The sequence below is a fragment of the Oxyura jamaicensis genome, chromosome 8 (assembly GCF_011077185.1).
Source record: "Oxyura jamaicensis isolate SHBP4307 breed ruddy duck chromosome 8, BPBGC_Ojam_1.0, whole genome shotgun sequence".
In the NCBI taxonomy this organism is placed as follows: Eukaryota; Metazoa; Chordata; class Aves; order Anseriformes; family Anatidae; genus Oxyura; species Oxyura jamaicensis.
Genome location: NC_048900.1, coordinates 23,518,068 through 23,543,443, shown reverse-complemented (window position 1 = coordinate 23,543,443; position 25,376 = coordinate 23,518,068). Strand labels below are relative to the sequence as shown.

Genomic DNA, 25,376 nt, shown 5'->3' with positions numbered 1-25,376 from the left:
AGCAAACCCCAGGGAGAAGGCAATATTGAAAATAAATGAAGGATCTCAATTTCTGTTGCAAGCATGACCCTTTGACTTGAGCAGGGCTGTAGCAAATAGAATTTGGTTTTATGGACACAACTTGCTTACAAATCTGAGCTGGAGTGCACAAGAGAGGCACATAGGCAGCTGATTCAGCAGCAGCTTTGCTGGCTTATTCACTTGGAATTGCGTGAGCCTTTTTTCATTTTTCCCCTTTGGATTTCAGGAGGAAAATTTCAACATTGTTAAAACCTTCTCAGTCACATCTCTGAAACCCAAACCTGGTATGAACTACGGGAAGGTGGTTTGTAGAGCTTCTGTTCTAACCTGGAAAGTTCTGAATTCTCTCTGTGTGGGCCTGATCCAAGATCCATAGAAATCAATCTTAGACTTGCCATTTACTTTAATAGAAATTGGACCAAATTGCAAAAGTTTCCTGTTCCTCTGGCTGATTTCTATGGATTTTTGCCCACTCAATTTAAAAGAACAATTTATATCATGAAAAACAAACCACTCTCGTTGTGTTTTCTGTGTTTAGATTTTCTTGGTTAATGTTCTTTCCTTACTGTAACTGGCTGAGAAACGATGACTATGACTTCTGTATTGTTTTAACGGGACATGAGGAGGAAAAGTGGTCTAAGTACTTGCTGAAGAAAGCTTTATCACTCAGCTTGAAATTAGAAAGGTTGGTGTTAAAGAAGCCCCACCTGAGCACTCAGAAGAGATGAGATGCCCATCATTTGACAACCAATTATTAAGCAGTGCCTGAGACTTTTAGTTTGGAAAGCAGCTATGCCATGGCAGAAAATACCATGCTAATTGAAGACAGCTCCTGTCCATGACTGGTTCTTACCACCTCTGTGCATCTCAGTCCTTTGGGACATGGGTTTATGAGGCTGCACCAAGTGACTCATCTCTGTCTTCCTGTGTCTCATTGTGTCTCATTCTCTTACAAAAGGGGATTTCTCCAAGCCCACATTCTCTAAGTACAAGCTAAGTCTTTACCACTGGGCAAGATCTTTCTTCCTAGCTCCATTGCAAGTCAATACTGAAATACATTGGCAGAGCTCTTGTATGAATTAGGGCTGAAACAGCAGAAAAAATGTATGGGAGGTTGAGCTGAGGTAATAAGTTTTCATTAGCTGAGTCTGTAAATCTCTGGCATTCAGAATCCTGCAGCCTACTGGGGTTTCCCTGGCCTTTAGCACCATGGGCCCTGAGCACCTATCGCAGCTCTGGGCCACCCGTGCAGCTTCAAGCTCTGTTGCATGTCAGGATCTGGGTGTGTTGCTATGTGTAGGGCGTTTACACAAAATGTACCACCTGCTAGCAGCCTGCCTGACCATGCTCCACGTTCAGCCTCAGCTGGGAAGCCCAAAAGCTTTGCTTGTGCAGGGCAGAGAGAGGGGAGGCATCAGCTCCCTGGGGTTTCTCTTTAGGATGAAGTCCTATGTGGATTCCTTGAGGGCTGAGTTTACTGCTCAGCCTTCCCTTCATGTCATCTCTGCTTTGTCACCTTTTTTTGTAGGACTTGGAGGAACATAGTTACCTAGAGACCTGTACCCTGTCCATCAACTTTGTAAAAACAGGTGATAAATTTTGTAGCCCTGAACGAGAAGGCTCCCAAACTAACAAAAGATCAAATGCATTCATGTCCCCTCAGGCTTCCAGTGCATTATGCACTTTATTTTCATGGGTGAAGAAATATGGTGGAAATCATCCATTTACTTTACCAAAGAGAAAATTATTTAGGACCGTTTCATTTTATTTATTTATTTATTTATTTATTTTTGTGCTCTAAACCTTTCTTAGCTAATCAGGCTTGTAGTTAGCAGCTCATTTTGACAGCTTGTACTAATAATTTTGTACAGCTTGCAGGATAAATGTCCACTGATGGAAATGAGGGTGATCCTTTACTTCAGTCTACTATATGCTGTGTGTTCGTGTGTGAAAAGAGCGAGATGCTCAGGACTTTCCTCGTCAGCCTTTCGTGGGTTTACAGTTTGGATTTTTTTTTTCCCTCTTAATGTACTAACTCAGACGTAATAAATATTTTAGAACAAAGTTGGAGGGACTCATTTAGGGTTAGATCTGACCATAAGCATGTGATGAATGGGCTTCAATTTAAATGCCAGTGGTTGGGGTAGCGGCAGGCGGTGGCTGCCACTCGAATCGTGCAACTCCTACATGTTCCAGCCACAGTGGACTGAGTTTAATGAAGCAAATTTAGTAGGGATTTAGCCTGACCTCTGGGATTTCCGAAGCTGCATTAAAGAACCCCAATTAAGGAGAGAGGAAAGATGTCTGAGTAAATGTCTCTGAAGGAGATATCTCCATCACCCATAAGAAACTGTTAAAATTGCTCCTTTTCTATTTGTCCCTTTGGTCAATTTTTGTAATGTATAAGCAAAGGTGGCAGGATTCCCTCACAGAGTGTGATCGATGGAGTGGTATATCTTGGTGTGAATCCATGCACTTGAAGGAGTGACTGCTAGATTATACCAGTGAGAACCTGAAAAAATACCAGCTGTAAATATACGGTATAACTAATGTAAATGCAAATGTTTGAAAACCTCCAGGATGCTGATTTAGCTTGGCTGTACTTCAGCCAAGCCAGTAGTGGTCTGAGATGAGTTTTATTGACATAAAGCTGCTGCAGTGAATCAAGCTACATTTCTCTTTGCTGATAGGCAAGCGAGGAAGTATGTGTCTCTGAGCAGCAGGCTCTGCTAAAGTGTAAGTGGTGGCAATTCTTACATGAGCCTTTTAAAGGAAATGCTGCGTGCTGCTGGGTTGCATGGACCAGGTCCTTACAAAGGTCTTCTGATTTAAGGTTTGTCTATTCTTCCTTTAGAAGGATGGAATTGAGCTGCACTGCTGGCTTGGGAGTATATAAGACTGTTCCCTAGCTGAGGATCTAGTGCAAATATTAATTGCCAAGCTTACTATTGTTAATCTATGATTCTTATTAGTTAGCGTGGTATTAACCAACAAAGGGTTGGTGCTTAGCAGCAAAAGATCTAGAACATAATAACTGGGGATTTAATGCTTGTTAAATCAACTGTTGGAGGAAGCTGAGCAATTCCTGAGACTGGCTTTGCTATTTTCTTTTGAGTGAGCTAGTGTTGGCCTTTTTCAATTGAAAGCCATATAAGTCTTTCGGGAGGTAGGGGGGAATCCAACAACTGTATATCATTTTAGAAAAAATAAATAGACCCTGTCATCTATTACTGCACTGTCACACTGGTTTGCATTTACAACTGAAAAGAAATGAGGCTAAAGACTGTTCATTCCTATTATTTTCCCCTGATTTGTTTCTTTCTTTGCTTTCATGTGTGGGTGGGTTTTTAAAGTTTTTGTCTTGCTTCATTTGGCATTTTTGTGTGTGTGTGTCCCACATTCTGATGTGTTGCAGTTCATCTGCAGGCTGCAAGGCTGGAGCCCCCAAGGGTGGGCAGCGTGTAATTCCTGCTTAGCACTCACACAGGTTGCAAGTGGGTAGGTTATAATTTAGGGAGGAGGAGAACGAGAATAAAGATAAATGTTTCAGAAGTTTTCAAAGTGTCCATTGACCACAGTTTGTATGTAGGGGGAGATGTCCTTCTCTTCTTTCTCCTGCCCTGTTTCTGAATGACTTTGTGGAGTGGCTGTGAGTGAGGCTTAGCTAAACTCAAAGTGCCACAGCCTGGAATGACAATCAAAAGAGATGCATGTTGTTATAAACACTCAATCATTTTCCTTCTTTCTTGTGGAGTTGTTATTAAGCCCAGAGGTTCAGAAGTTCAAAAATATAAAGGAATAATTTGTACAAGAAAAGAAAGGAGTCTATTTCACAAGCCATTGATGCTTCCACTGGGAATTAGCAGTAGCTGTTAGAGTAGCCAGGGTCATACAGAGCAATGATGCATTCTGCTCCCACTTAGGAAACCCCTAATTTTTAACTTTTTAACAGCCACAAGCTTAAGTTTCTGTCAATGAAAAGTGGAGAGAATGTTTGAGGAGCTCTTATTAAAAAAATAAACTTCAAATGATGATTGACTCCCCTTTTATGTCTCTAGAATGGGGCCCATAAATCTCAACAGTTTTCTCTTCAATGGCTACTTGTTCTTTTTGGTTGGTGACAACTTTTATTTTAAGCAAGCTTAAATTCTTAAATTAACCCTTGTGTTGACTCAAGCCTCCTTGTTTGTCTTTGCTTTGCCTCCCACAGATGGAGAAAAGCTTAGCATATGGTAACAGATCCATTCCCATTTCCTGGTTGACATGAAACGTGGACATCAGTGTCTCTTGAGGAGGGAGAAACCAGACTTCAAGAATTCAGCTTCCAAAGAAAGCAGAGCTCTCAGTTAGCGAGAATCCCCTTTAAATCTTTGGTGTAGGACTTCTGATAGACAGATGAGCGCTTAAGGTTTAACTCATTTGAGAACAGATACTCAAAGTCAGATGTGCACATTCAAACTCCCAGTCCCATTCCATACGGATGGGTTCTGGCACTCCCTCCTTTGTCATGCTTTTAATAGAAACTGTATGGATACAGCTGTTTTGCAGTCCCTGGATTTTTCCTGTATTTAGAACTAAATCCATCCCTTGAAGCCTGCTAAGGAAATACCTAATGTAAGACCCATAAAAATCTCAGGCAGCATCAGCCACCGAACCTACCAGAAGACACATCTGAAAAATCGGTTGAGTAGCAAGAGTGCTGTGCCCACAGGTGTCCGTTAGCTGGTGGGTCTCCTTCACAGGTATGCAAGCTCTGGAAGCTGGGCCTGCCTGTGTGTGGCCAGTCAAATTTGGGAGCTCTATCTTATATCTTTCTGTCAGTGACCTGTTACACAGTCCTGGGGCCTAATGCTTATGTCAACATGAGCTTAGGTTTCATGGCATCCTCGGCAGAGCAGGAATGTCCTGGCTTATATTCATCTCCCCAGGAGAGAGAGAGGGTGGGAGAAAAGCATTCAGCAGCTACTGGGCAATCTTCTGCCATTTCTTGACAGGTAGTGATATAAATCAGGGGCTTGAGTGGGACACGAAGGCAAGACCTTGTTGCTCTGTTTAGATCCCTATCAGCCATGATTAATTCAGTGCTATAGGTGGAAAGATAAACGTGGCTTCCTGTGATCTTAATTGTTTCCACCAGACTTTGAACTGATGCGTTCATCTGGTAGCATTTAGGTTTTAATACAAAAGACCAAACTATGCCCAAGACCACATGGTGGGCAGCAGAACCAGTTCTGAGGTCTGCTGGTGCCATCTGGAAATCGGTCTCTTGGTCATGCAGTGCAACTGGGGCATGGGGACTTGAGTTAATCCCGAATAGGTGGCTAGGATTATCATCTGGAAGCTTTTAGGTGCCAGAGAGTCTGGATTTATTGCAGAGGGGATTGGCAAAAGTGCCTTGGGATGGCTAGGGATTGACCAGAGACTTCATATGATGCCACAGGGATTCCTGCTCTGCCATTCCCAATGCTCATATAACAGGAGAAAAGAGTTTGGATTGCTTTTCTTGAGCGACTCCCACTGTAATTGAAATAGTTTCTGTGGATCTTTCACAGAACTACTAGTTTCTTGCATCGGGAGACCTTCTTCTCCTCCTAAGATTCTTTAATGGCTTAGGTCTGCAGTCTTTGCAAGTAACAGACTCACACTTTGATCCATCTACCTTCAGCACTGTGCACAGGGCTTGACTTCACCTCGACATTCTTGCGTACAACGGATTCCCATGATAATAACTTGAAAAATACCATGCTAGCTTTACTCTCTCTTTAACTTTGCTATGTACCTATGGGAAATTCTTAGAAGGGCAACAATCCTGATCTATTTAGTGGAGGGGGGTGCTTTAAAAGCAGAAAGATCTTTGGCAAATGCTGCCTGCAAGGAACAGAAACAGTTTATTTCAGCTGACAGCTTTGGAGAAAAGCAGCATTGCTAAGTTTCAAATTAGTGTGGGTAGACACTAATAAGAAAATTTAGGGCTAGCAATTCAGAGTGAATAGTTTATTGCTTTTTGGTTAATCCCTTTTCAATTTCTATCAGCATAGAAAGAGGAGAACTCTTTCAGTCATTTGTGCCCAAAGCAAAATGTGTTGAAAATAGGCAAACTGAAATGTAATTTAGCTCCCTAAAAGCAAAGAGGAGTGCTCACCCCATCAGAAAAAAAAGAGTCAGAATTTGCCGTTTAAACAAGACTCCATTAAGTCTTTGTTTTAGTAGTGTTTGTATTCTAACACTTTGAATCCAGTAACTTCTGGTTACCAGAGCTCAGTAAAGAATGTTTCCTGGGAAACTTTTTTTGCAATTTACTCAGTTTTCTACCCTGTATATTAACTGTCTGACATTTTTCTCAGATGTACTCATGCTTTGGAGTCATTTAATGAATAATTCCAGACCTACAGCTCATTTCTAAGTGGTCCTGAGCATTTGCCACTCAAAACCCACGCTAAGTTTGTTAGAATTTATTAATTATATCTCCATATGTGATGAACAATTAAATGTCAAGCAGAACTGCTCTTGTACAAAGTATAAACACAAGGCAAAATTCGCTACCAAGAGAGTTAGCAGAGCATGGCTAGAGCAAACTAAGGTGACCAACTTAAATCTGAAAAAAAACTTGGTCTATAAAACCACCTGAGTGCATTCCCCTTCTTGCCTACTTCAGGGAAGGTAAAAAGATCACTAAACAGAGGAGAAATGCAGAAAGGCTGCTATATTCAAAATGAGCTGATCTCCCACCGGTTTGTGGAGGATGACATTCCCTTCTCACCACATCATCCAGTTCTCCTCCCTCAGGGTGATGCAGGCAACACTTCAGCAGGTGAGGATCTGCACAGCTCTGCTGGCATCATCAGAAATTACACCGGCTGAGTCTCTGACTCTGCAACCCTGCTCCTAGTAGTCAGGTTTGAGAAGATAAATCAAACCTGGAGGTGGTCCTCATGGCTACACTTAGTACCACCGCTGCTTTTGGATTCCCTATTGGATGTTTTCCCTACTGTCCTGACATATCTGAGTGGGCTGAAGCCAAGAGCTCCAGAGCCACAGCCGCCCACGATTATGGAAAAGGCTGCTATTGCTCTATATTATTCCAGGGCAGCAGGAAAGAGGTTTGCTTTAGGGCTTTCCTTTTTCACCTTAGGGCATCCTGGACTTGTCTGAGCTGTGTCCCCATGTGCAATGTCAGCAACGTCAGCAGGACTTCTGGGAATCATCCTGGTGAAGCACAGCTGTAGAGGGAACAACCTGCTGAAAACTGTTTCAGGGGATGGCAGCATGTGCCAATTTACTGCTGTGTGGGCATATTTACAGTGGATGTATTAATCAGGCAAGGAAATAGAGGGGAGGAGAAAAGTTTTTTGTTGTTGTTGTTTTTGTTTTTTGTTTTTCTCAGCTCTGGGGAGTGCATTACCTGCCCAGAGGAAGAGATGCATCTAAGGAGCGGGGAGATGTAGCTAAGGGGACAGAAGGTGCATCTGAGGCTTCTCTCTTTACCAAGTATTTCTCTTCTGTCCAAGTGTATGAACCAGAGTGGTGCTTGAAAACAGTAGTAACTCTGATAGTTATTTTGTATTTACATGGGGAAATAGCCCACCTTCAAGGATATTTGAAGCTTTGCAAAGACTGTTCTTCAAGGTCCTTTCTTACTGGTTAGAAGAAAAAGGAGGAAAAAAAAAAAAAGGAAAAAAAATCACATCAGTTAAATGAAATGCTTTCCCCAGAATTTGCCAGTTCATGTAAATGTTTCACAGCAAGAATACAATACTTGGCTTTAGGAAAAATCTGTGAAGATTCTTCTTGATTCCTTAACAGCATATCCCCTCCAGTAGCTGGTTTCATAGGCATTCCCTGACTGAAATGGAGACTGTTTAGCCTACACATACAAAGCTTCAAGTAATGTGATCTTTTAGTCCCAACGGTAATGAAAATATGGTAGTTATAGCTGTCTCTAGAAAGATAACCTCCCATAGTTCATAAACAACAGAATTGCATTGAGGGAGACTTGTATTAGTAGAAAATAGTGTCTGAATTTATCATTCTGACCTTGAAACCTAACAGAGTAGTTTGTTTCAAATAATTATTTTTATAAATTTCTTCTGTCTTGGCAACTTGACTTGTGAATAGATTGCAGTTTCCTTGAACCTATTTATTAGTGGAATTTATTTGCTGAATAACTGATGTAAATAACTCGGTGAATAGAAAGTAATTATTCTTGGCCTCCACTTAGTTTCAAGACAAGCACCTGGCTGCAAGTAGATGATATGAGAAATTTGAGCTGCTGTGATTTGATGGGTAGGTCACCTTCTTTCCCTGGCTAACTGAATATTGAATAATCTTTATGCAACTTGCTGCTTCCAGGCAAGAGTCCTATAGACTGCAACACAGCTGTAATGCCATACAGCATGTGCTGCAGCCACCATGCCACATGGGTAGCGGATCTGGTGCCCCCTCCTCTTCTCCCAGGGAAGGCTTTCCCTATGTGCAGGCTTTCCTGGCTGCCCCTGAGCTCTGAAATGACAATTCTTGTCTTTGGGTGCCTCTGATTCTCAATTTTCTCCTTTCTCTCTCCCTCCATAATGCAGCTGAAGTGGGAGCTGCTGCATTCATTTCTAGTTAAGCTCATGGACGCATCTGTAGGTTTTTTTGTAGGTCCCCTTGGCTTGCAGGACATGGTGCAGGCTGGCTGCAGGGCTTGCAGGGAGGGTTGCAGCTCCACAGTAAACATCCATTTATCGGCTGAGAATCACAGAATTGTAGAATGACAGAATCATAGAACGGCTTGGGTTGGAAGCAACCTTAAAGATCATCTAGTTCCAACCCCCTTGCCATAGGGAGGGATGCTGCCCACTAGATCAGGTTGTTCAGAGCCTCATCCAGCCTGGTCTTGAGCACCTCCAGGGATGGGGCATCCACAGCTTCTCTGAGCAACCTGTTACAATGCTTCACCACCCCGAGTAAAGAACTTCTTCCTAACATCCAATCTAAATCCCCCTCTTTCAGTTTCAAACCATCCCCCCTTGTCCTATCATTATCTACATGAGTAAAAAGTACCTGTCCATCCTTTTTATAAGACCCCCTTAAGTACTGAAAGGCCGCTATGAGGTCTCCCTGGAGCCTTCTCTTCTCCAGACGGAACACCCCCAGCTCTTTCAGCCTTTCTTCATAGGAGAGGTGCTCCAGCCCTCTGATCACCTTTGTGGCCCTCTTCTGGATGTGTTCTAACAGCCCCACATCCTTCTTGTGCTGGGGGCCCCAGACGTGGACGCAGCACTCCAAGTGGGGCCTCCCAAGGGCAGAGCAGAGGGGAACAATCCCCTCGCAGAGGGTGACAATCCCGTCCCTCTCCCTGCTGGCCTGGGCCTCAAGCGCTCACTGCTAGCTCATGTTGAGCTTCTCATCTACCAGAACCCCCAAATCCCTCTCCGCAGGGCTGCTATTAATAGGTTCTTCTCCTGGTCTGTACTCATGCCTGGGAATCACTGAGAGCATTTCCAGTTTTCCCTGGTTGCCCAGAGGCAAGCCCACAGCAGCGCCATTGCGCAGTGTGGTGGTGCGACCTGAGCCAGGCCGAGCTGGACATCCCTCACGGCGCCTGCCTGTCTTCCAGTGAGCTAGGGTTGATCATCTCTGGTGCCCTCTTCCAGACTTTGATTAAAATAAGCCTTTGAGAAGTTATCTGTAGGATTTCTGTGGCCATCTATAGTTACCCAGAACTACAGTGGCACCGCCTTGTTGGTTCCCTGACAGGCACTCTTTCTGCCGGCTTTTTGCCAGAGGAGGAGGTGGCCTATGGCATGTGCTGTTCTGCACCCAAAAATCCCTCTTGATGATGGCAAAAGGATCGGGGAGAACCCTTCCTTCCAGGCCTAAGGACATTTGGGCCAGTGCAACATCTTTAATCACAAAATACATGCAGTTAGTGCTGGGCCAGGCCCTTTCCTCAGGTACTTCTCAGGCAATGGGCCTGCAGTGGGCAGTGCACCCAGCACGGGCCCACTCCCCAGGAGGGGTGTCATTATTAATGAAATGGGTTCTCAAGTGAGCAGGCTGTGAGATCAGGTCCTGTGTTTACCAACAGACACAGGTACCTCATGCTTGTTCACCATTTCCCCCATGTATTGCTGGTGAGGTTGTTTTGCATAATAAAATAAATTAAAACCTTTTCCTGTGGTGTCGCAAATCTTGATGTGCTTTTTTTTCAGTTCTGCCCTGCCGCTGAACTCACAGGGACACAATCACCTTCAGGGTTAGGAAACATTCCCTTTTCTACAGATGCCAACTTGGTCATGCTGATGTGGAGGCTAGGGAACTGAGCCAGTTGTTACCCCAGACGGTCCTTGGCCAGAGGCAGTTAGTTGCTCCATCTGGCTTGCTGGAAAGTGTACCCGTTCCTAAAAGGCAGTCATTTATTCTCCAGTGTGCTGTTGTACGTTGAAATTGGCACCTGTTTGTGCTGATACCCAGGGCTGGGAGCAGGAAATTCAGGTCTTTATGTCCCTTTCAGCCCTTCTTGCTGTGGGAGCAGCAGTCTGGAAAGGGGCCGTGCTGGCATCGTGAGGTGTTAAGCTGGGATGGCTGAAGGAGTTAATCTGCTGCCTCACTGTAATATAATAGAAAGAAAAACATGCCTGTGGGGCTAGTCCATTTTACTATGTAGCTTCAGCTGGTAATTAAAAAGAAGCAGTTCAAAATTAAGCAGTAATATGAATAAAACCCCAAATTAAATATACCCAGGACAGGCTGGATTTTCAATGGGTGGATGCATAGCATATCATTAAACCAGGCTTTTTTTAAAAAAAAAAATATCTCATGCTGGCTGCCTAAAACCAGGAGCTCCCAAAGCTTTGCTCTATCCCATGAGGGTGCCTGTTTCACTGTGGCTCTTGTGCCACCAGGGCACGAGCCAAGCCGTACACCCCACTGGGGCACGCTCCCACATTATTTCTGTTAAAGTGGAGACAAAAAAAGTAAAATTGAAACCCCAGATGGGCCAATAACAATCTTACTTGTGAGTCAAGAGCGCAAATGTGGTTTCAGGTTCTCAGGAAGGATTTCATGTGCCTCCTTTGAAAGTGGTGATCCCAGAGATGGGGACAATGTACCCATTTAAGGTGGAGGAAAGTGATCGTGGGCAATGCCCTTCAGGTCCCAAGTGCTTTTCCAGGCTTTCATTTCAGAAATGCTACTGCTGAGCAAAGTAGCAGGCTCAGCTGGGCAATCAATGTGACCTTCTGCATGTCTAGACAGGCAGCTGGCTGCTCCCAAATAAAGCACTGCATCCAAGCACAGTGGTGATTTAGGGGTAACTGAAGGGGGAGCAGGGAGGCAAGAGGGAAGGAGTGATATGAGAAGAGGCATTGTCAGCCACAAGCTCCCCATCTGGCTAATTTCCAAAAGATGGACGTTGTGTGTCTGAAGAAAGCTCACCCTCTGCTCACCTCATGTCTTACATTCTTTCCCAAACTATCTGTTACCAGACACTTTTGGAAGTGTTGGACTTACATGGGATGAGTGCTTTCATTTCAGTGATGCCACAGCACCTCTCCTGGAGCACTGCTCCTGTCCACAAACCTGCTCATGAGCTTTTATCTCTCACAAAACTTGGTGGTCATCGAGGTGGGATTTCGCTGACATTGAGGTAGCATTTGTATTTCTGAATACAGTGGTTTGCTAGGAAGTGGTGAGATACCCACAGGACAGAGATCACTGAGTGGAGCCAAGGCAGGCTTGCAGGGTGGTGGTACAAGAAGGGACGGAATGGGGTCTGACGGGTACGCAGGAGCCAGGCTCAGCTCAGCCCAGGGCATCACCAAGTAGGCAGCAGGGCTATGTCCGGTTTGTCCTGCCTGTCTTGCCTGGGTGAGAATTGTCTCTCTTCTGTGCCTATGGGTTTCATTTGGTCTGGAGGTGTTCAACAGTTATCATCATGTATCGCACAGCCCAGCTCCTTTCTCCTCATGGAATTGGGTGTGTTCACATCAGGGGAGTACCTGAGCCTGTTATCTCTGTAGTGGTCTTTCTGATGCCTTTATTATCTGAAAATTGAATGAGTCTGTTTAAAATCAAACTCAGTTGCTAGCTACTCTGCCCTGGAAGAATTTCTATTCCTCTGCCACAGACTGGTGTCAAATGTGTAAAGAAGCAGAAGAAAACAATTTACATCATCATGTCTGACTTGATTAAGAACTAATATAGGATTTTTAGGTTACTAGTAGGAGGGAGCATCGGTTTCATAGGCAGGGTTTTGTTGTCTAGGAGGCTAACAGACTTTTAAGTCCCAGAACTGAATAGTTTAGGTGAGTCCTGGTTAGAAGCCATTTTCTTCTGTGCCACTTTTGGTTCAGCTGTAAACAAGAAAAAAAATATTGTCTCCCTTCAAGAGTGCAGTCTCATGCCAGAGGTATGAACTGATTATGCTGTTGATTTACATTCTTGCTGACAAGATCTAAGACTGCAGCCCAGAAGCCTAACTGGCAGCACTTGGACCTGCAAGTCCTCACTGCCGGGCTGTGAGGTGGCCACTGCCACTTGTTGCACTTCAACCAGGAAAACACTTGCTGAATCAGGCTGCTTGGAGTGTAACTCTTTCATTTGAAATATTTAGACTTTTGGGTAGGTTCAGTCATCAAAATTCATCTACTGAACTCAGTACAACCTAGGGAATAAAATTTCTCATGTTAATCTTCGCAGGGTCAGGTGCTCAACCAGAAAATTTCTTAAACATAGACCTAAAACCTCGAGGCTTCAGGGATAAGTGGGATTTTAGTCACTTATTTACAAGCCTAACCGAAAAGGCCATATTTAAGAAATTAGATCTATGTAAGAGTACTGGATGCAAGTAAATCCCGCATACAAAATCCACAAAGGCAATACATTTAGACTGCAAATTTAATAGCTGTAATTCTATCCCTTTCAGTGTTTCAATTTTGATTAAGTTGCAAATCCTTCCTTCTGTTATTTCTTAATCTATTTTCCTAAGCTTGAATTTGGGCATTGACCAAAGCAGAGAATAATCCTAGCCAGTTACTGCTCCCTCCTGCCACCGACTGAGAAAAAGAACCAAGTTGTTCTGTTGTCCCCGACATTTTGGGGATGTTTTGGCCTATTTAACGTGTGACATTTATAGTATATGTATTAGGAATGATAAAGTGTTTCTAAAGTGCTATCAGGATGGAAATTAACTGAGCTTAACATTTCACTCTATTATTTGTTGTCTTAATTCCCTTGTGCAGGGGAAGACCTGTATATAAGAGAACAAACTAGAGCTAACTGACCTGTATCTATCAGGTAACCCACAGAAACCCCGCACAGCTGCTTGCCAGGCTCCAAGTTAATTATATACACTCTCAAGCTCTGATGAAGCCAGAAACTTTGTGCAGAAGCAGTAGTATAGTACTGTCAGCCCAGGGAATGAATGAGAGCTGCTGTCAACCAGGAGAGTCCTCCCTGGCATATGGCAACGGCATGTTGAAGTCTTGGTGTTGAAGGAGTGGGGGACTCATGCACACTGCAGTGCTTTCTGTCAAGGAATTGTTTCAGGTTTTTTTGTTGTTTTGTTTTGTTCTGTTTTGTACCTCGATTCAATGAAACACAAATAAAATAAAAAATAATAAAAAATGGCTTTAGCACTTCAAAGTTCATCATGGGAAGTTTGTGTAAAGAGAAAGGTCAAGAGGTTGAAGCTAGTGCTAAGCTACTGGAAGTCAGCTTAAATACTTCCTCAGGACCTTTGGGTGTGCAGGGCTGAAAGCTGGAGCTCTTATCTCCCCGTAGCATTCCCAGCACCAAGAAAATCAGTCTTAGTCTCAGGGCTGTGAGCTATTAGCATGAATGCTCTTCACCAGGCCATGCCTGCGTGTCAGCATTGTTACTAACCTGGTAGGATCTGCCGTGGTTAGGGGTTTCTCCAGGCACCTTGGTCAGATTCAAACTGTTTTATTAAACTGGTTAATTGGTAGTTTGAAAGGGAGAGAAAAAAGCAGGGTCCTTAGGTCTCCCTGGTCAGTGCCAAGCCGCAGACTGTTAACTACTCCTGCCTTTCAGAAGCAATAACTGTGGGTTTGGGGAACATATGGAACCAACTAGCCGAAAGGCTTTTATGAGGAGCTTTAACAGGGGGCACGGTTTTGTGAGCAGAAATTCCAGTGGATGAGTTAATAGTTTCACTTTCCTTAGCTGTCCCTTTATAGGAACAACAACAACAAAGTCAGGCACGTTCCTCTAGTGGCCCCGGCTGTACAATGTGCCGATGCATCCAGGATTTCTCTTGGACACCGAGAGAGTCCTTTATAGTTCCTCCCGGACCTGTTTTTTCAGAGCTATTTCCTGATGCTGACCTCATTAGGTGAGTTTCACAGCTCACTAATTCCTAGCAACAGTGCAAAAGATTCAAGGAAAGGGGAAACCCGTCTTCTGGAAACCAATGGGACTGAACAGATTTGGGCAAACACTTTTATTGCTTTTCATTAATCTGGAAAATCAGGGACTTGTTTTTTTTCTTTCTTTTCTTTTTTTTTTGTTCCTTTTCTCCAGGCCATTATTTTGAATTGAAACAGTATATTTGATTTTCCATTTGAGTATAGAGAATGATAACAACAGGACAAGAATCTCAGAAAAGCAGTATACCTCAGTACTTATGCTGTGGTTTGTTTTGAACCAAGCAGGAGAATGGGCACTTCTTTTCTCGAGTGGCAGTGTGGGTTCCGGTGGGATATCGTCACCCAAACGCTTCCAGTAATGCTTATTTAGTATTTGCCTTGTGGTGGCACTTGTCCAAAAGAGAGAGCAAAAGAAAACAATAGTTCCCTGCCCAAGAGATGACATCATAGCGTGAAACTTAAGTACTTGTTTTTGTGGTATTGTTATTAATCATGGTTCTATGCAGGGGTCATCCTGTAACTCCAGCTACTGGAGTCATGTGAATGCAGTGTTTATGGTTCAGCCTTCCTAAGTTTAGGAATGGAAAGTGATTTCTCCATCACATAACAATGAAATTTGTCTGCACACCAAAGTCTGGTGCAAGAGTTTTCTCAGGGTTTCCTTTCCTTCTCAAGTCTTCAGTTCAATTGCACCAGAAAAACACAGATCTCTTTCTTTGCAGCTTAACACAAATTTTATTTCTTCTGTTGTAATATCTGAATTTGTTTTCTATTTTATTAGCAAAATAGTTCATAAGAATATTTGGGACCACTCAAGTGTGTTACTAAAGTATGGTAACAAGGCTTCCTTGTCTTATTTTAAGATGCCCCCTGAGATGCCATTGGGGCACCACTTGGGACTGTAGTCAGACAAACTGAAGAGGTGGCCTGAGGAACCTTTCCACTTGGTTAGAAATCCATAGTATTGCCTCCTAGACAAGGTGATTGGCACAGAGTTGAGCTGTAATTAGAAGTGGGGGAATTATAAATTTTAACAAAATAAACAGAAGTGTCCAAGATCAGTGGGGCCAAAGACCAAAGGTTAAGGCAGTGTGGCAGCACAGGTACTCGCGGGTAGTGTTGAGAACAGATGGCATTAAAATAAGAAATGGAGCAGCCTTGTTCACCAATAAATTAAACCTGAGAACCCTGCCAATCTCCCCCTTGATTGAAGGTCACCCATAATGCAAGAGCTCTCACCTTGTCCCAGGTCTGCCTTTGACCTTGCCAGGGAAGAGCTGGTGTGGTACAGATCCCTTATCTATGAGATGGCAATAGGCTATGCAAAAGTGCTGCTAAAAAGTCTGCCCAGTGATTCATGGGGCTGGTGGTACCTGCTTTCTTCAGCAATAAAGCCGGACCCATGGGTTTGCTTTAAGGTCCGAGCTGGTGTCTCCAAACATGCTCATAAAATCTGTGTGTTGAATGCTTCTTTCCAGAGAATGACACCACTTGGGTGAAAAGGCTTCCTCCTGGCAGGGTGAAAAACCCCTTCTCCTGTCTGTGTTTGATCGCTTGCAATTCAGGCCCAGAGACAGCTGCGCAAAGATGGCTTTCAAAGCACGCAGATGTGAGGATCATAAATTGTGTGAATAAAAATGCACTTTCCCAGAGCCAAACCCTTAACTTCCCATCACTTCCCAGAACAAATACTGTCTGCTGTATTTATTAGGTGGGACTGTGTATGGGCAGTCGCTCTAAGCGTGTTTATTTTGAAGTCATCAGTTGTTCGGTAATCTCAGGCACCTCTGGGAGATTTAACTCAGATAGAGGTTTAGGCTGGAGGTCGTGGGGTCATTGATATTAAGATAGGGAGAAAGAAAGGAAGCAGCATTGTTTTTGTGGCATTATCTGAACAGTAAGGAAAAATAAATGCAGCTTTTAAGATCACTTTAACCAGACTCTGGGGGAAATAGCCTACAAATCCAGCAGGCAAGCGACTGCTACAAGATCCTGCATCTCTTCAAGTGTGTTTTGGGCCACCCAACCAAAACCCACGGTGATTACGGCATGATTAAGCAAGACTTCTCTAGAAATCTGCTTAGGTGGCTGAAACTTTGCTTTAGCATATGCAAGAGCTTGAGTTTCTAATTTTAACTCCCAGCCTCAAATAAAATCTCTCGAGTTGCTTTTTGGGCAGTTGCTTGAACCCAGAGATTTTCTTCCCTGTGGTGTCAGCAGAGTGCCAGAGCTCAGCAGGCCACCAGCACTTCCAGGTCCCATTGCAACACGGGGACAGCGAGCAAGAACAGGAATGTCCTGACACGGGCACTGCCACTAATGAACTTTGGGCTCCATCTGCTGTGGCAAGCTCTGAGTAACTCCTCTCTCATGGTGGTGTCTTTCGTGTCTTCTATGAAGTGAACTCATACTGTGGCCTTTTCTGCAACCAGACACTTATTTTCAAGGAACATGCAGGCAATTTTGTTTAAGACCTCTAACCCTCTGCAAATATGACTGAAATTAGCTAATAGGTTCCAAATTTATTAGGAGGAAACAAAGAGACAGAGGCAGAGCATGAGCACAGAGCACTGGCTTCCTCAGGAAACCAGAGTAACCCCCCCAAAAAAGACATTTGGAATAAAGGAAGGTTTTGTTTATCATCTCCTTAATATTTTACCATAAAACACTGTCTTATCCTCAGGGTTTTTCTGGTTGTTTGTATATATGCGTGTGTGTGTATACACATTTTTGTATATAAGAATCCAGCAACATCCATTGTTTAAAAAATCAAAAATGAGAAGGATTTTACTAAAAGCATTTTGGGAAAACCTCTGCTCTTGGTTTTCCTGTCAAAGTTTTTCTAAGCTTTTATTTTTATTAGTCAAAATGTTTAGAATCCCCAGGAAATCCTGGGATGAACCGTTTCCTCTTTGAGCTGTAGCCCTTAGGGGAAAAAGGGAAAGCTCAGAGCCTTTCAAAGGTTAGAAATTTTTAAGCTGTATTTCTTTGCAGATTTTTTAAATTACAGGAAAACTAAGTTAGGTAGATAGATGCTTAACTTTAGGCTATGGTCCTGGGAAAGTTAGTTCTCTTTGTAGAAAATCCTGAAGAGACCCTTAGATCTGAACAAGGAAATCTCTTAGGCTTGGATCTTAAGAGGGAACCAATTGCAGAACTGCGGTATAACAGGTTCAGTTGAAAGACCATCTTTATATTTTTAAAAAGTAAATTAAAAATAACATTTGCTTTCCCTCAACCAGAATTTGTGTATGTTAGTTAACATCTAACAGCTTCCTATTAAGAGGCTGTTAATGCCCTGGAGATACTTATATTTTCCTACTCCTTTAAAAAAAAATTAAAAAATCTCAGATCATATTTGTTATATACCTGAGGTTTTGCAGAATTACCAATTGACAGCGTTACAATTCAATATATATGTTCGTTTTGTAAAAGGGTAGGCGAAGGGGGAAAGACTAAGGAAGGGATAGGATACTAATAGTGAATTTCCTAAAGTTGCTGGTATTAAAAGCATTAAGAAATTCCCCTGCTGCAACAGTGACTTCCTAAGTTTTTAAGATTATGATTTTAATTTATTTTTTAATATTTCAGCTTTATATGGGCTTTGGATTTAAGCTAGCTGTCAGGAAACAGAGGCAATAGAAGCTTCCTAATTCTGGGACCTTTTCATTCCAATGTCTCTCACATAGCCAAGTTATGTGCACAGGTAGCCTAAATGTCCTCAGACCACTTGGCCATGAGTTCCAAGCAGTGTATGTATTGTGAAATTAGACTTTATTAAGAATATCGAGGATCCTATAATGAGGACTTCTATTAGAGAAGGATGGAATTCCCTTCCAGCTGGGAATACCTAAAGATCATTCCTTACTGCTGCAGGCCAGGATGAGTCAATAGACTTCAGGCGCAAGAGAGTTTTTAAAAGTTTAGCCTTTAAGGCTTTGCTTCTTTGATACTTAATATCTTTAACTCCTCTCCTGTTTTTATTGTTTGCATTTCTACAGGTGCTGTTTGCTCTAAACCAAACTCTGCTCCAACATGAAAGTCTCCGAGCAGGTAGTTTGCAGGCCCCATATACCACTGAAGATCTCATCAAGCATTATAACTGTGGAGACCTGAATGCTGTCATATTCAATCACGACACTTCTCAGGTAAGCAAAAGTGTTGTGGATAGGCCAGCTAACTAAGAATAAATCAGTTGTTTTAATAGCAATGGTATTCTCCCTTAAAAGGCAGAAAGTGTTCTCCTACCAAAGCCCCTGATCTAAAATTTCTGCACTGGATACAGTGACCTCTGTTCGTTAAAATGCTTGGCATCTGTTTCTGCCAGATAAACGCATACATAGCTCCCCTCTTACAGGTATCATATGACAACAAAGTGTTTAATTCAGCTGATGGATAGAGGTACAGAGAGGTTAAGAGCCTGGCATAAGGCCTGTCAGGTGCCTATAGCACAGTGAAAAGTAAAACTCCGGTCGCAGGGTCATCACTTTATACCCCGTCTCCTCTTTTCTCTGTTCCTTTTGATGCCTTGTGTTTTCTTCTCTACATTTGCCTGGTGAGAGACTGGGGTTTCCTTGGTATTGCTTTGGCTCTGGGGAAGTGACTGCCTGGAAAACTTTCCTAGGAATGTGCCTGAAAAAAAGTTAATTATGGATGTTTGTGGGGCTGTTGAATGTGGTCTCCTCATTAAGGGGGGGGGGGGGGGGAAAGCTTTGTAATATTTGAGCTTATATTTGGAGAGGAAGTGAACCTTATGTAAATACTTTATAAAGTAAATAACTTCTCAAACATGTCATAATTCAATAATTTTGTATGTGTTTCAGGCAGCCCTTCAGTCTCTGTTTATCTTGGTTATCCAGTGCTATTAAAGACTCTCAATGGAGCAGAAATCTGCTTTCAGACTAGTCTGATAGTTCATGGCAAACTCTGAGATTCTCTTTTAATACTTAGGTTCTTCTTTCTTCCTTCCCATTAATTCTATATAAACTTGGTCTTTGGATGTCTCCTAGTTCTCTTTTTTTGATAAATGGCCCCAGGTTTCTGTCTCAGGTGCAATGACATGCTTGAAGGGGACCTGTGTAACCTTTGGCAGTATTGTATATGTTTGCCAGTGAAGGTCTATTGAATCATGATAGCAGTTTACCATTAGGAAATGGAAATCAAGGATAATTATGTGACCTCAGGAGAGAACTAAGATAGTGTGAGCTCAGTCTGTCAATCTAGGTGGAGGCCTCTGAGACTCCTTACCTTGCCATTGTTATCTTGAGTTGCACTGGGCTCTGTGAGCCACTTTTTGCTCAGAGAAACAGCAGAGAAAGGGAGGATGGCCCCGTCTGCCTGTAAGGCAGCCACCCTCCACAATGTGGATGCTTTCATAGTGGTCTTATATGCCCCTCTTAGAAGTTCTAGGCAGAAGTGTAAAAGACATCCACTGCAGCTTTTCTACGTCATTTATCACAGAACTAACCTGCCCCTCAATGGGCAGAAAGACATCAGCTTGGACGATCAGAGGTCCTTAAATTCTAGACAAATGGTTGTATCTCCTCTTTTTCTTTGTCAGAACTTTGTCAGGAGAAGTCTATGTAGCACCCAAGCTGCCAGAGCTGTTCTTTCTGGGCAGCCATGAAAAGTAAAGGGAGGAACCAACTCAGGTAAAAATATGTCTGTAAAGACATGATATGTGAGTTGAAAAAGGTACAGAGCTCAAGACTTTAGAAGATCCTGGAGAAGACAACTGTTGTAGCAATTCCTGTAATATGCAGGCAAGCACATGAGATAAACGCATCATGATTTTGGAGAAATAACTCTTGCAAGATGGATGCAATGAAAGAAATACTAGTCATGAAATCATGAAGACAGTCCTGACATCTGGATGTCCTGTGACATCTTTTTGTGGCTGTCAAACAATGTAATTTTGCCAGAGTTTTTTCTCAGCCTGTGTCCCTAAGACAAGTTATGGCCTTTCACACTGACTGCATTGACTCACTGACATCTGTGATTTGTTGACACAATGTCCTATAACAGACCTGTGTTTTAGACTTGAGAGGCACAGAATGCTGTAAAAAGTTTTTTATCCCTGCAAATTCTTGGATCAAATGTGAGTTTAAAAATGGTGTTAAAGGAAGAAGAAAGACGCCATAACCAATGAGAGTTCAAGCAATGGTGTTAGTCATGGTCCCAGAGTACACACAGTTGATAGAGATTATAACACCTACAGGCCATGGAAAATTAAAATCCCTGTATGTATACTAGTCCCTGCAGAACTCTAAATGTTGTGGAGTATTTTCATCTCATGGGTTGTTGTTTTTAATTTGGTTAAAGAGGTTTTTTGTTTGGTAGTGTTTTTATAAACCAGCTTTATACCATTTATTTTTATTTGCAAGCACAACAAAATAGAAAATTAAAACCTAAAATAACTCTCTATTCAGATCAACTTTTGCTGGTGGTAATTCCAAAGTTTATTCTATCTGTTTTTTTGCAAGGATAATCTCCCTGCCATGGCGAGTCTTTGCCATTCAGTTACCAAATTTGATTAGCCTGGCTTAAATATTACACATGAAGCATTCCCCATGGGATCTTTCTTTTGAGCCATTAAAACTAAGCACGGGGATTTATCACATGCAGGCCTCATCAGGTGACAAAAATGACAAGCCTGCAAGTGCAGAAAAACTTTGAATATCCCAAGTTGAATGCATCATCACTTGAACTTCTGGGATTGGTATGGGTGCCTGCCCTGGAGATGAGAGCGTCAAAGTGCTTTTGGAAGGGATGCCCAAAGCATTTCGGAGGTCTGGCAAGCTCTTGCACCTGGTACCATTAATGCAACTTTGAAATATCACGTAGAAACAAACAAAAGATCAGAAATAGAGGAGTATTCATGAGACTCAATGCTTACACGTATGGTGGGGGTCAGAAATTCAGTTCAGTAACACGGAGAAGTGAAGACCTGCAGAAGGCTGTGACTGTCACTCTTTTAGGGTTCATTTGAGGGCTGTTTATAAGGTTACTAGTGCCTGCTGGTTGTTTGAAGGTTAGTGGGAGCTGCAGAACAAAGGTCAGCCTGTCCATCAGTTCCTTCAGTTCAAAGCCATTGGTTTCAGTAACTGTAATGTGCTGGAAAGTAGCTGGGAAAGTCCAGCATCACCCTGGGGACGGTGGGACGGGCAAGAGGAGTATTCGTGTAGTAACTTCCTAAATTCCTCTAGCATCAGTCCTGGGAGACAGAGCATCTTCTGTAGCTGACTGAAAGATGCTAGATGTCTCTACAGCAAAACTCATCTTGGAACAGAAAGAAGGAATAGAAATAAAAATAGTAATATCATTTATGGTAATATCTGTTTATGGTAATATATGGTAATAGTAATATCATTTATCATAACACATATTATGTGTTATGGATGACTTTCCTCTTGATGACTTGAGCCTCTTCAGCCTTGCAGAGGAAGTTTGGGAGATCTGTGGTTCCTCAGTGTTGGTCTCATCAGCTTCTGTGGCATTTGGGAGGAGAGAGTAGCCCCTGTGCCTAGCCAGTGCTCTGGGGAGGAAACATGCAGGAACGGGGCATTTCCTAGACCGAAACAGGAGTTCAGGCACCGGGTCAGAGGACAGCTCCTTCGGCACCCAGGGAAGGGGAAGGGGATGGGGACTGGGACAGGGACAGGGATGGGGACAAGGACAAGGACAAGTCCGCTCCAGGGAGCTGCTCCCTGCCTTGGGGCTGGGGAGCCAGGCTTAGCCGGGACGAGGTATCTGAAATGGGATGTGGGAGCAGGCCCCCAGATCCCTGAAGTTTTCCAGAGAAATCAGCACTGATGAGCACTAAAGAAATTCTTCTCAGTCCTAGTGTTCTTTGTTTTGTTTTGTTTTTGTTTTTGTTTTTAATATTTTTTTTATTTTAATTAAGAACACTGAAAGTGGGAAACACCTCTGCTTTTCTGTGGTTATATTACATTCCTCATTCCTTTCTGTCTCTATTCCTTTTTTTTTTTTTAATTTTGTTTCCAACCACAATTTTTCTGAACATATAAATCATTATTCAAACTTAATAAAATTTTAAGAGGCTGAGTGTGTTCAGTTAGACTGTGACCCAAAAGTGGAGCAGGAAGCATCTCTCCTGCTTGTACAGCCTTCTGCAAACTCTGGGTTCTCTTGTGACTTTTTCAATCAAGAGACTTAGCTGGAGTTTCTGGGCAAAAAGTCAACATGATACTGAAGAGAAAATATTCTAAGTTACAGATAAGATAGGTTTATTTTCCTTTTTCTCCAAACCTTTTCCCCCACATAAATCATAGCTTCTTTCTCTCCTTTTGAAAAAAGTTGTCTACAAGTGAAGAGGCATCAGATTAGATCAGAAGCTTTAATTTCAGTATTGTCTGAATCTTTTACAAAGAAATCAAGGCCAGTATGTCCAGATGCATTAAAATGCAAAAATAAATAAATAAATAAATCTGTTAGTGCAAAATTAGAAAACTACCTCCAGAGAACACTTTCTCATACCTAAGACAGTTAAAAAATTGCCTAATAACCTGAAGCCTTGGTGAACAAGAATTAGAGCACAGAACACTTTCTCTTGTATTTTGTTCCCTAACTCTGATGTAAAAGTCTTTATTTAAATACGTTGAACTGGTACCTATGGAGTTTTGGGTTCAGGAGTATCTCGTACCCATTGATTCTGTGATCAGTTTTGAGATATTCAATTGTTTAAGGACAGTTCTAGAAAGCAGCTTCATCTTCACCAGCGTGGATTTGCTGGTTCTGCGTTTCCTTGTATTCCTTTGTACGCTTTATAAAGAGGGGATTAGGAGGATGTTTTTCCTTTAACCCTTCCCAAAGACTATACGTGTGATCTCCAGTTATTGTTTTTCCTCTGCTGTTCTCAGCCATTCTTCTGACCTCAGGAAGGCTCCTGTCCAGGACAGGATAATTTCTCCTCTCTCACTGCTGATCTGGCATACCAGATGCGTGTGACTGCACTGCTTTTCTTACAGGCCAGGCTTTCTTCAAGCCAGGTCCCGCTGCTTGCATACTTGTTATTTGTCTATCCTGTTCAGGGTTATTGATGTAATACAAGGGTTGTACCTGCCATTTATAAAGCATCTTTCATCCAGAGACCTCTTGTGTTCTGTGTGTGTTTTAGGCTGTATTGAAATAACTGAGTGTATTTCCATATGAAAATGAAGAAATCAAGCTAGGCCAGTGAATAACACAGTCTATATGCTTTCTGTTCACCTGAGTGTATCAATCTTCATGTTGCCAAGAGAGGTTATGTTATTGCTTCATCCTACACAGAAAGGCAGGCTATGCAATGAAGTTGCTTGGTGACCACCCCAGCGTTGCAGGTGTGTCTCAACCCGTTTTGGGTGCTGAGGGCTCATTGTGACTCCTTAAAGCTCTGCCCATCATAAACAACTGAGCTTTTTGTATAACTTGCTGGAATGATGTCACTTGTATCTTGAATTGGTTCTGCAGTTCAAAAGTCCATGGATACATGCTGAAATACATTGTTTGGGTAGTGGACATTGCCTTTTGAAAAGACATTTGCCTTTTGGTGATCCTGATATTGGAGATCCATATGCTAACAGCATGTCAGTAGTCAGCCTCCCTAAACCACAGAAAAGCTTTAGTTCATCACTTCACAATATACTTGCTGTTTATAAACAGGTTCTGTTATATACCCCTTTAAAAATGTTATCATTCTGCATTTAAACCTGTCCTTTAAGATTTAAGAGTCCTGATAATTCTAATTATATCATTAATTTGCCCCATTCTCATTTTGGATAAAATATGACTGGATTTCTGGCTCACTCCTCAAATCAATGAAAGCTATCTGTGGAATGCCCCAGCTTCAATAAATGCAGAAACACACGGCTGCAACCATTAGGTAGAGTGTTGAATGATAAGCAGACCTAATTTGTCCAAGGAATGGAGTTTTATCTATGGGAAAGGAAGATAAATCCTTAAACCAAAGGCATAGCTATTGTAACACAACACTTTGGAAGCATCTTATCATTTTCAGATGTAACAAAGTGCAGACGAACTGGCACAGCTTCTCGTCCTTCCAGGGAAAGTGATTATAGGCTTTTCAGCAAAGCAAGTGTAAGGTTGTCCCAGGCACCAAGTGAGCTGGTCCCAAGAGTTTCTGGGTCCAGGTGAGGGGTCGGTAACACTTCCACAAGCGTAGGTTGCTGGTGAAACTGATGGCAGTCCCAGCGTCGCTTGGGTGTTTGGTAACATGCGTTCAGATCTGCTTGTGCTCCAACAGCAAGCAGAGGATGTCTCCCGCCTTCTCTTCTCTTGGCTGTAGCATGGGATGCACAGGATGGAGATGTTGCTTTCCCATAGTTCAGAAGAGCTCCTGATCAGCTGTGATGGGGCCATTCGTTCTTCCCACTTGCACCTGAGTCACAGCATTGTGTCTTGGTGTATTGTGAGCACTTGGAAGTAGAAAAGCAGAAGGGTGGCCAACATTTTCAGAGTCTAATTTTCATATTATGTCTGAACAGGATTTCAGATTGGAGCAATATTGTATTTTGGCTTGTGTGTTTTAGAAAATTGGTTACAGATCCAGATTGTGAAAGTCTACTTGTTGATGACAGTGCTGGGGAAAACACTGCAGAAATTATTTTTTTGTGAATAATCTGGAACATTCCCAGATAATTTTCATGCTACAGGTTTTGAAAATAGGTTCTTGCTTGGAAATTTTCATTGTATGCTTGCATTTAGCATTGTCTAACTTGGAAGTTCCTTCTTTCCTCTTCTGTTTCCATGGAGAAGGCAATGGGAGAGTGAGAGAAAGCAGGAGAAAAAATGGAACAAGACATTTAAAAGCAAAGATTTTTCTTTCAGAGACTGCTGTGTTACTAGAAAAGAAACATATTTGCTAACAGAAAAGAGCTGATTTACATTAAAAACATTTAAGGATTGTTGACTACCTGTATTTCTTAGTAAGGGAATGAACTATAAAAGAGCATGAAACTGACTGGGAAA

The 25,376-nt window shown here is 42.5% G+C and overlaps 1 protein-coding gene across 1 annotated transcript in view; it reads left to right on the top strand.

Annotated features, from left to right (window-relative positions):
* Positions 1 to 25,376, top strand: part of TRABD2B (TraB domain containing 2B) — a 281,239-nt gene that overhangs the window by 135,513 nt on the left and 120,350 nt on the right. The window contains exon 3 of the mRNA XM_035332878.1: positions 18,392 to 18,538. Coding sequence (XP_035188769.1) covers positions 18,392 to 18,538 — 147 coding nt within the window. The remainder of the gene's footprint in view (positions 1 to 18,391; positions 18,539 to 25,376) is intronic.